General features: G+C 43.0%; 1 protein-coding gene across 1 annotated transcript in view; it reads right to left on the reverse strand.

Moving 5' to 3' along the window:
• Window positions 1-12,178, reverse strand: part of LOC147731564 (plakophilin-4-like) — a 387,101-nt gene that overhangs the window by 164,195 nt on the left and 210,728 nt on the right. Inside the window, exon 3 of the mRNA XM_086954215.1 lies at window positions 6,900-7,042. Within this exon, the coding sequence (XP_086810341.1) occupies window positions 6,900-7,037 (138 nt within the window). The 5' untranslated portion in view covers window positions 7,038-7,042. The remainder of the gene's footprint in view (window positions 1-6,899; window positions 7,043-12,178) is intronic.

The raw sequence follows: 12,178 nt of genomic DNA on the forward strand, positions 1-12,178 counted from the left end.
TATGGTAATGACAGGAAAGCTGAGATGGGTGGCATGGAGAATTTCAGGTGTGTTTCTGAGGTGCCAGGGTTTTCAAAAAGAGTTACTGATCTCATTAAGGAGTACTGGCACCAGATACTAGACAAATGTATAGATTGGCATGTCACAAATGGTTTTCTGGTGTTTGGAGAGTATCTTTAATTACATTTTTGTGGATGTCGTAGAAGTAGTGAATTACTTATCTGAAATGTTTGAGAATGGATTATGTTATAGGACGATTAATGTACATAGATCAGCAACTCCCACAAGCTATGTTTTGATTAATGGCATTACAGTAGGTCAAGATGTTTTGGTGAAGAGTCTGAGTATAAGGTTTATAAAAGGAACCAGTTTCTAGGTATAAAATTCTATTTGGGATGTAACTAAAGTACTGAATAATCTGGAGAGATTGGGTGCAAATGAACTGAGTTTGAAGGCTTCATCTCAGAAGTATTATGATGTCTAATTTCATTTAGGAGCGTATCCAAGGTTTGGGCCCTTAATGTTTTATACAGGATTTTTTCACCAGAAGGAGTGGGCTTTTATTTAAATTAAAGGACAAAAACTATTTCATTGTTGATATTTTATAATTGTTTGATGAGCATTAGAATCTGTGTGTGGTATGTTGTGCTTGTATCAAAGAGTAGGAGAGGAGAACATTACAGATAAGTTCTGTAGCTGTGAATCAGTTGCTTATTTCTTTTAGGCAAACTACACACATGTATGGACAAGGATGGACGGAATGCAGAGCAAATAAAACATTCACCCCCAGTCAATGGATCTGGGTTAAATCCATCGTTCTTTTGATCACCATGCCACCCCAGTTTAGACCTGGCTGTGAGAAAGTGGCTCTATATATACTGGGCCAGAATAAGGTACAGTGTGTATAGAGTCCACAAACCCCAGAGGTATAACAGAGGTTAAAGTCAGGACTGACCTTACTCTCAAAAGTGGTAGCTTGGTCGAGCAGTAAGGCAGTACCAGAGGACAGTGTAAAGCATTTGTTGCACACACTCAATCAGCAATAGGTTTCCCACACTCAAGGACTGAACTCCAGGCCAATTGTTTTTTTGTCAACAGATATAGTTGTTTTATTTTTAGAACCAACAGGTATAAAAATATACTTTTCTCGATATGCGTACTCTCATGTAATTACTTTGCAAAGAGGCAATAAACTTTGTGAACTTAATAGATACAGGGGTTGCAGTAGGCAACACAATTCTAAATACACTATAGCATTCAGCTCAATGGGTTTTCATTATATATGTACAGTTGGTTACTTTGTAGATTACTTTGGTAGTTCCAGGACTGGATCCTAGGTTCAGTCCTGGGGTCTAAGCTGAAACCAATTTAGTAAAATCGTTTTAGTTATAGTACTGATTTTTCAGGAATATAAAGCTGTTTTAAAAGTTCCCACTTAGAAACGTTTCAATAAAAAACTGGCAAAGTTATCCAATGGGAGAAAGTTCAGGTTGCAGGTAAAGTATGCTCTTGTTACTTTTGTAAGCCAGTACTAGGCTCCTGGGTCCAGCACTGGGGTCTCAGCTTTAAACAGGTGAGTAATTGCGTTTCAGTATTTAGTATGATTTTTACAGAATATTTCAAATTTTCTAAAGTAGACACTTAGAAGAAATTTCATAGAAAAACAGACAATGGATTCCTATGGAGAAAATACAGATAACTAGTAAACCCAGTAAGGATTACTTCTGCGGTTCTTTACTGGGCTACAAGGTACAGTACTGGTTTCTCCCCTGATCACAGGTGAGTACTTCGGAAATCGGGTGATTTTATATGAATATTTTTAGTTTCCAAAACTTCACACTTAGAAGATTTTTCGAGTCAGACCAGTCAATGTTATCCAATGGCAGGTAAGTGAGTTATCAGCTTCCAAGTGAGTACTTGGCTGGTGAAGTTAGGGTTCTGGGCATAGACTCAGGGGTCCCCCAGGGTCAGGTAAGTACAGCTGGTTCACCCCAGCGGCACAGGGGCGGCCGGGTGCAGAGGTAGTTAGGCCCAATGTTATCCAATGTGGGAAAGGGGGCCTCCGGTTGGTGGCTGCTGGCTAGCAGGCCAAGCGGCTGTGGGAGCTGGGCTTCTGGTCACTTGCTCAGGGCAATGGGGGGAAGTAGGATAGGGTACAGGTTGCAATGCCAGGGGCACTCTGGCGGCTGGGTGCAGGGTGCTTTTGAGCAGTCGGGCGCTCAATGTTATTCAATGAGGAACTTGAAAAGGGAACAAAGGCTGCAGGCTCGGGGACGAAGGATCTTCTGGAGCGACAAACACTTCGAGGGGTAAGTTGGGATCTTGGAGGATAGGTAGGCACCCAGGAGTTGGGCACAGGGGGCCACGGGTGCAGGGGTATCTTTTGATGTCGGGAAATCTTACCCCCTGCTGGTCTCGGTCAGAGGGGTCCTCTGTCCTGAGGCTGCAGGCATCGTCGGGGTCGTCGAGGAGGGTCCTTGGGCACTTGACTTCGGGTCCCAGTCGCCGGGGGGACGTCCTCTGGTCTTGGAATACTCGGGCACGGGTCGGGCACGGCGGTTGCAGAGTGGGTTGGTCCGGAGCTTCCTGGCTGGCACCAGGGGCGTTGTTGCAGCAGAGCCTCTGCTGATGGGAGTCCCAGGCTTTAAGAGGGTCAAGGCAGGCAGGCCCTCTGGATGTCCCAAGGTTGCTGTCCGCAGGAGTCGCCGGGATTAGGCTGGAGCAGGTCCCAGGATTGACAGGCCAGTAGGGCTGGGGCCAAGTCAGTTGTTGTTGTCCGGTTGTTAGCAGCTGCACAGCGGGTCTTCTTCTTGATCTTCTTTCTTCTTTTCTTATTGGGATCTGAGGAAGGAAGGTTCAGGGAGCCCCTAAATACTGAATTTAGGGGCGTTACAGGTAGGGCAAGGACAGGGACTAATAGGTCCCTGTCCAGGGGCGAGTACACCCCCTAGCCTGCTCCTCTCCTGTGGGAGGGGGGCAGGAGCCTAGATGTGATTGAGCAGGGCTCCCCATCTTCAAGATGGCCAGAGCACAGAGTTGTGCTTCATCTCGTCTCCCCCACCTGAGGGGTGGGGATGGCACAGGCTGGCAACCCCCCCGCTTCCTGACGTAGTTTTTACCGCCAGTCTTCCCGCCAGTGTGGGGGTCAGGCCTGGTGGGGGCCAGTTGCTGGGTACAGCAAATGGTCTGGAGAAGCTCACAGAGGTGGCATGCCTTTGAAGCTTCCCCCTGCCCATCCTGGGGAAGGAGACCTACCACCTCGCCCAGGATGTGCATTGTTGCAGGCCCAGGAGAGCGGGGGGGCTCTACACCCAGGGGTCGAGCAACAGGTCTGCTGTGTGGCAGCCTCTGCAGCCACTCAGCTCAGACTTGGTTTGTAGGCTAGGTTTTCAGGGGGCATCTCTAGGATGCCCTCTGGTGCATTTTACATTAAATCCCACACTGGCATCAGGGCGGGCTTAATGTGCTGAGAGGTTTGGTACCAAACTTGTCAGTCTTCAGTGTAGCCATTATGGTGCTGTGGAGTTCGTAATGACAACCTCCCAGCACCATATACTCTTAATGGCATCACTGCACTTACAGTGCCCAGGAATGGCCCTGGGTACTATAGGGGCACAGAGTTCATGCACCTGTGCCCACACCTCTGGCATAGGGCACCCTGCTAGAGGGGTGACTGAAGTATGCCTGGGCAGTGAGTTCTGTGGGCATGGCACACAGGGATGTTTGCCATGTCGACTCTTCGTTTGGTTCTGTACTTAGACACTCAGCCTGCAAAGGCAGTGTGTAGGTGTCAGGATACAGGGCCCCTGAGGGTGGCACAATAAGTGCTGCAGCCCTCAGGGGTCTTCTCTGGTCACCGTGCCCTGGGTACCATTTACTAGGGGCTGACAGGCGGCCAGATATGTCAATTGGGGTTTAGTTGTAACACAGTTTTAGGGAAGGAACACAGGCCCTGGGTACCTGGTTGGCAGGAGCCCAGGGCACACTCAGTCAAAGCACATCAGCAGTCAGAAAAAAGTGGGGGCATACCAATGCAAGAAAGATGGCACTTTCTCACACTGGCCATATGCAAATCAGTCTTCACCCTGTGCCTCATGGAACAGTCCATCCCGAACTGCCAAGCCAAGTCCTCCCAGAAACAAGCATCCTGGGATCTGTTTTGGGGCATTACCCCTCATCAGCCAGGCTGGCTTGAATCCAGTGACAGTGAGCCCGGGACCAATGTCTGGCAATACCCAGCGCACTTGGAGTATGTTGGAAAATATTTTTTAAGACCAGGCAGTGGCCCCAGAGACCTGGCTGCCCTTAAAAAAAATTAATGAAACTGAAAAGTTTCATTTTTTTTTTTAAATGCATCCCGTTTTCCTTTAAGGAAAATGGGCTGCATTTTTTAAAAAAAACTGCTTCATTACAAATGCAGTCCCAGACCTGGTGGTCTGCTGAGCCCAGCAGGCCACCATCCCTGGGAGGGCCTGTCATTCCCAATGGGCTTGCAAATTGCGAGAGGCTCATTAATATTCATGAACCTCGCAATTTGTGACCCCATTGGTAATCGCGACCAGTGTAAAACATACTGTTTTACATGCAAAATAGCGCATCGCAATTTGAAATGCGCTATTTTGCAGGCCATACATCTGACCCCAAGTCTTTAATAAAATCCAGACTTTCTGTTCATCATCACTGAGGAATATCAAAATTTTGCACAGGTTGCAACATGGCGATCAGTTTACGGACAGCCATTGTAAAAAAGGTTGCAGCCTTCCATTCATTTATTAAGGCTATAGACTATTCCACTCACTGAGCGGTTTTGCAGGAGATAGTATCAAAGAAGCTACAGTTATTCTCATCAAAATGTGGTCTGGATTCATGGCTCATCAATAGGGCTCACCATTATAGTATTTATTATTTTATTATTTCCGTCTGTATTTATCCATATTTACTTTTTGACCATCTTATTGGTATTTAGCCATATTGATAAATGGACTTCTAAAATGGCATATTTCAAAACGTATTTAACTGATAAACATGCACTCATACTTGGATGCCTTATGTGTTTTAGCAAATTAAGTAGCCAAATATAGCAAACACTACACTCACAGGAAACTATCAGCATCATAATACAAATATATGTTAACATATGCCTGCATTTAGGGACACCTCAACCTGTTTTTTTGAGTCCCCATTCTGTCTATCTGCTCAGCTGTTGTCCTGGAATTCACAAAAGACAGCAAGGTAAGTCGCTCACTAGTATCACATTCTTCAATATTTTTCTGCTTTTAAATATAAATACAAACAGGAAACATTTTGTTTCCCGTCTGTATTGATCTGTAAAAATGGAAAACTAAGAGTATTACTCCTAAACCAGTGCTAGGCAATCCTGATTCCAGACACAGACAAACACACAAATACATCCATGACCCTCATTTTGAACTTCTTCAATTTACACCCATCTGCTGTCCTGCAACTGAACTTGCTGAGAAGCTACATTGTACCCCTTTTCCTTTAATCTGAGGAAACGAGAAGTGATTGTTACATTTCATTTTCTTGTATGCTCAGAAACCTACCTTTCAATTATTTTCGTGTTCATGTCAATGCTTATCCTGTAGCTTTGCTAGCTCTGGTAATGATAGTAGTGAGGAAAACCTTTATACTCATGGTGCCTTGAGGAGTAATTACAGCTTTCTATCCGAGGGGCTGGTCGTTGGTCCTACTCGGGGACGCAAAGGTCCCTTATTGACTAACAACTTGCACACATTTTGTCCCCATGCAACAAAGTATCAGGTAAATATTCAAATCAAAGTTCATAAATGTGTCTGCTTTCGTACACCAGTATTTACTACTGATAGAGTATCTCAGGGGGAAAAAATATGGTAGGGCCGATGTACAATCTATAGAAAGACCCCACGATAGGTCTATTCACAGCACTACTATGATAGGAAGATCTTTCCTTTCACTTTCACACTTGTGTCATTCTAAATCTAAAGACTAACAGCCATTCAAAAAAAAAATTAAAAAACAAATGAAAGCATCTTTCTTGCACCCAAATAGATCATTTTCTCAAATGACACCCGTCTCACATGAATCTAGGACACAGATCCTCATCCTCAAATTAAATCTTTAAGATATGAACAATTTCTTGATAATGAACCTAGACAGTTTAGGACAACTATGCCCCAGGAGGCAGTAGGTAAAGAAAGTCAGGGGATGATGAAACTATTTAGCGCAGTATCTGGCTGGGGTGCTGAGGTAGAACAACTGATTTAGAGTACTCAAAACTGCAGGTATAAATAAAGCAGCTGAGCTAGAAGCAGAATCCTGCTGGTATCATGACAGAGGATCAATACAGGAAAGAAGAAGCCCAGGCAATATTGATTTTTCAGCCCAACAACTCCAGGTGATACATGCCGCAGCGTAAATTGGTTATGCACCAAAAATAATCTTTGTACTACAGGAGAATGGTACATACTTTCCCAATAAAAGGATTCCTCTCTTGTGCTGTGCATGATCTCTCTTCATGCGACACTTGATTAATCATTATATGTAGTGGCAATTCTGTTTTAGGCTGTGAACTGTCACTCATTCTAACATCAGTGTTATGCAATACTCAAACATATACATATTTGACTACTCATGTTGACTGCGTTAGACGCCAATGCTCACATAACATAAATAATACAAAAATGTTAGGAAATTAGCAAAGGATCGCATGCATGTCAAACTAACAAGGATGTGCAATTCTTTTTCCAAGCATTTATTTAAAACTGTTACACATCAAAAGATCACCCTAGTTTTAACTATTAAAATGGCAACATGCAATAAAATACTAAAAATTATATTTTTTTGTTATTGATTATAGTTGACAGTAAACATATACCTGACTGTGTATACAGTAGTATTACCTGCTCTTTCACAGAAGCCAGAATGGTTGTAGCAGTTGTCTTGGACTCCATGCTGGGGCTTTTTGGGGGGCATTGGGCGGTGTATTTAAGCCTTTCTTCCTCTTTCTCCTTCGATGAGTTCACCTCAGGTGCAGGCATCCCTTCTACAAAAGAAACAGGAAATTTATAGGCCGAAATTCTAAATATTATTTTGCATCATTCACTAAAAAAAACAAGTCAGGAAAAAATGTCAAGTGCTGCTAGAAGCTCCAGAAGCCTGTTTTTTCTAAACTTCACTTCCAGCTTGACAAACCAAACTAAACATTCAATCAATAAATTACTGTAAAAGCCTAAGCTGGTAATGCCTCCAAGAAAAGAAATCACATGAATTACTGTTGACTAATTTAATGTTTTATGTACGGCTCACTATTGTGCAGTACTAGCTTTACAAAATGTGCTTGAAGGTGAACGTTTGAAAGAATTGTCTTGCTTCTCGCACAATTCCTCTGCACAACGTGGAAAGTTCTCAGAGATCTTTTGGATACCTATCCAATCAAGAGTGGATTTCAAACTTCTCCTAATGACCCACTTAGCAATGTTTTGCAAAGTTACAATAGAGCCAATAAAATCTAGGTATACATTTACATGAATCAACTCTCTTCCAAGATATGGAATGTGACAGCTCCTGTTTAGGAAGCAGGAGGGGAAATAACAACAAGCAGAAGAAGGTGCTTTATGTTTCAAATGCCCATACAGTTTCAAAATGTATCCTCTTCCATCTATTAAACTACACACTGGCAATTCTCAGGAAAATAAAAATGGTATACCCACTCATTCAAACACACATTCTTCCTCCTGGGACATTTTCTTACGCTATTATAGAAGGTCTATGGACTAAAGCCTTCCAACTGGGGTGCCTTAATTGATCTTGTGTGGGGGAGAGGGTCACCAGTCTCTGCCAAAGAGAAGCATCATGCTTTAAGTGAGAAAAATAGAGCAAAAGTAAGCCACTTTGTAGTGAGCCGTCACTAACATCTTTTGTCATCTATATTCTGGCTGGGAGCAAGTGTCAAAGGGGAAGGGACTCCAAATATCCCCCAACCCACAACCCCCGCCCAGTTCAGAAAATCATATTGTAAATAAATTAACACTTTATTAAGGCCTGGCTGACCAGAATAGATTGCATTTCCAAAAAGAGTAACAGAGCATACCTGCAATGTTTAAATATGTTTAGAAATATTTAAACATAGCCAATTTAGAATAACTGAAAAATTCCAGGAGGGCCTTGATCACTTTTCCCCCCTTTTTAACAAGGGGGCACGGCCTTATAACGTTTAGATATCAGCCCTATCTAAATTGCCTCAATTTAAACATGGACAATCACTGAATAATTTGGGGTTATTCATAGGATTATAGTTATTAGGTTACAGAAATGTGGTGCTTACCGGTAACATTTGAAGACTGCCCTTTGTCTCACTGAAGTGTTCAGTCCATGCACTGCAAACATAGCAGTTGTAGCACTTTGACTGCTAGTATAGAATAGAATTTACTGTCAACTGGTAAAATGCGGTGTTGCTCACAATGCAACTGTTGGCATCAGTCATGTTTGTTGTGACCTTCTTATGTAAAGAGAAATTGATATAGGTCGCTACAAGCATTTACACATGGAAAAGATTATGGTGTCAATGTTATTAAAAGTCAATTTTGCTGGATCTATCTAAATAGGCAATTTCCTCAACAGATACATCCACAATTCTGGTTTGGTGTCCAACTGAATCCTTTTGGTCTCAGAAGACATGTTTCACAAGATGTTAGTACAAATCTATATGAAAGAACTATGGATAAAAACAATTAAGGAAAAAAAAGGAGTATTTTATCTGAAGTGCCACTTCAACTGCGTATAACTGCAACAAAAGTACAAAGAGATGAGAAACAGCACTTAAGACAACCACTTTCCACAAAGATCAAGCATGAGTGAAGCTTGTGGTGTTCTTAGCACCATGGAACCCTTGTGGGCACTTGGAAATAACGATGTGAAATAAACCCGGCCAGTTTTTAGAATGGTTGTTTTTCTCTAAGGTATAACATAGCAGAAGGCTTTTTTCCAGACTATTTAGCCTTATATATTTAACTGAAGTCCCCATGGAAATTAATCGCCTTCCACAATATGGAATTTTCTGTAAAAAAGCACTTCTAAGTCAGGCCTCTAAACCTTTAGAGTTTACTAGATATAGATACGTTATAAAACAATAATTCGCAAAGAAAATAGTACTTGTAAAGCATGCAGCTACTCAAGAGTGTCAAGGCACTACAGGCCAAATAGAGCAGGTCTGGCAAGAAGACTGACACAATCTAAAAGGCATCATTAAAAAGCCACGTTTTCAAGCATGGTTTAAAAACGCCCACATCCCTGGTCGCACAAAGATACAGGGGAAGGGCATTCCATCTTGCAACAGCTAACTCCAAGAAGGAAGTGCCTCCCCATCTCTTCCACCTAGTCTTCGGCACAACAGCCAACAAAGCATCTGCTGAACGAAGGGTTCTGAAAGGATGGTAATGGGTGAAACGTCGTGATAGATATTTCGCGGTGGTTTTGCGATGAATCGCGAATGCATGCGCTAATAGGAATGCTATGATTGGCTGGACGCAACCCGATTAGAAAGTTGCGCCCGCCATTTTATCTTCCAGGAACGGTTACTGTGGCTGAAAATTTGTGGGAAAGCTAACTTAAGTGGTCAGGGTGGAGGTACTCTGAACCAAGTTTGAGAAATGGCTGTAATCATGACAACTTATGAGCCCAAAATTTTTTTTTTTTTAATCAAGTGCGATATTCGCGACGACACCGCAACCGTTAACGGGGCTTCTCCGTATGTACCGTCATGGGGATATCGCAAGAATCGCAACGTCCTCGTGAATATTGGTGAAAATAATTTTGGGGGATAATAAGTGAATCATTAATACGCATTGTTATAGAGATATTGAGATTCTGATAAATGTTTTATAGAGTTATTTAGATAGCTTTGTAATGATTCTAACCATCACACTAAATCGCTATCATATTTTTATGTGGTGGTGGCTATTAAATTCCTCTTCTGCTTTCCATTTTTCTGACGTATCTGTGGGGATTCTGAGTACGGACATCATTGCGATGTCCGCCCTCTCTGCGAAAACGTAAAATAGGTTTTAGAGATTGCTGTTCTAGAAAAACATGAGTTTAAGTGTACAGTAATAAACCCCTAGCATGTAAAATACTGTAATATGTATGCACGTATGTGTTATTCACTTTCTGGAAAAGGTCTTAAAGATGGATTTTATAGAAACTAAGTACCAAAGGACAAGTTTAAACAGGTTTTAAAGAAGCATGTATATAGTAATATGTGTAGTGCAATGTTTAGAATGGATGTTTTTTACTTATTATGCTTGGATGTGCTGGTGGCAGTTGAATGTCTGCTTTTGTTATGCATTCCTGGTATGTTTCCGCGACCATTGTGTCATCGTCACGAAGATCCCCAAAAACTTTAAAAAGGGATATTTTAAAGAAAATTAACAATATTTCGAGTTGTAGGGTGGCTCTGACAAGAGCCCTTGAGTATACTGTGTGTTTATGATCGCTACATACAAGACCAGATGCAGAATTTCTGGTTACTAACTATAACATTCCTGTAACCTTAATTGTTTTTCAGTGAATATATATATATGTGTATATAAAGCATTACTTTGTGATGTATACCCCTTTAACGATGACAGGATGTACTATCAGTCATGTGACCAAAATGCTATTTTAAAAGTACCTTCTTCCTCCTTCTCATGACATGTGATCAAGCCTCGGCTGAGGCGAAACGCGTCATGGCGACTGGTGGGCTGTTTATTCTCCACGAATAAATGCACTAAAAACTGAAGCACGGAGTCTGTGGCTTTACTCGATCTTTCTGTGTGGCGTGGCGTGGCGTGGCTGCGCTTTCTGCTGCGTTTGCATTGGACTTCACGAAATATTTTGTGCCTTACTAACTTCCGAGGCACTGAGTAAAGCCCCTCTTCAGTAAGTGGCGAGAAGCGGCAGGAAGTGATTGGTTCCGGGACCCGGAACCGGATTCAGCACTCTGGTCGGAGGAAGCCGCGAGAAGCCCCTGCGGAGGAAGCACACGCCAAATTTTGACAGAAGGAGTCCAGTGTCTGAACGTTACGGGGACATCTCGACATCCAGGTTAAGGTACGGCGGCTAAAACACCGCAGTGAGGAGTGTGTACGTTTGCAGTTACTGGGAAGCTTCTCATACTGACTGAATAAGTCTGTTGTTAGAGTTTGCTTTACGAGCCTAAATTCACCATGTCAGCCGCCGTGTTAAGGAGTAGGGAGCAGGCTGCTGAACTTGTATTTGTCACCCCGGCTGGGGGGGCAACAGCTTCCACGTCTATGGGAAATTCTGCTGGCGCCATAAATCCAACGGCGCGCGATTTGTTCCGCAAGCTGGAAAAACTAATGAAGAAAGAGACTTCCAAGTGGTGGGAGAACAAATCCCTATCAATGTATCTGGAAGTCGGGCGTGTACCACGCGGTCTCCGCATCACCCTAGCCCCTAGTTACGAAGCCCCGGACCCTCGTATGCTCGAGGAATGGGCAGCGTCAAATTTGGAATCCTCGGCAAAACTGATGCAAATCCTAATCAAATATGCTGAGAGTGATCGAATGAAAATCCAAGACGAAATCGTAATGGTAGAGGCGGAACTGGAAAAACTGGGTGACGACGAAACAAATATGAAAAAGCTAAGAGAAGAAATGGAATCCCGACTACAAAAGGAGGAAGATATTATCAAAAAGCGCAAAGCATTCAAATTTGAGAGGGACAGGTTGGACTACCTTAATGGGCGCATCTTCACGTTTGCACGTAGATTTGAAAAAAATGACAATCACCAGAACTCAAGAGGGAGCAACAAACGTGCTAACAACACTAAAGGCAATGTAAGTTCAGCCTCCTCAGTGAGTTTAAGCTCTACGGAAGGCAGTGAATTCGAGAGTGAAGCAAGGAGTGCACCATTGGGGTTTACAGTACTAACACCCGCACAGGAGGTGAGTCGCCTGTGCGAGGCAAGACGAGAAACCCTAAGACCACGAGTTGCCTTTGCTCAACCAGGAAAAACGCAAACAGAAAACGAGCAGAGCGACGCAAGCGCCACAAAGAAAGGTGGAACAACCAAGAAGAGAACAAATCGGAAGTGGTCCCACAAAAAACGGGGGAACCAACAGGGAGCCCCTCAATAGTCAATTTAACAAACATTGTTTTGAGCCCGAAGGAAACGAAG

This window comes from Lissotriton vulgaris, chromosome 2_1, assembly GCF_964263255.1.
Source record: "Lissotriton vulgaris chromosome 2_1, aLisVul1.2, whole genome shotgun sequence".
In the NCBI taxonomy this organism is placed as follows: Eukaryota; Metazoa; Chordata; class Amphibia; order Caudata; family Salamandridae; genus Lissotriton; species Lissotriton vulgaris.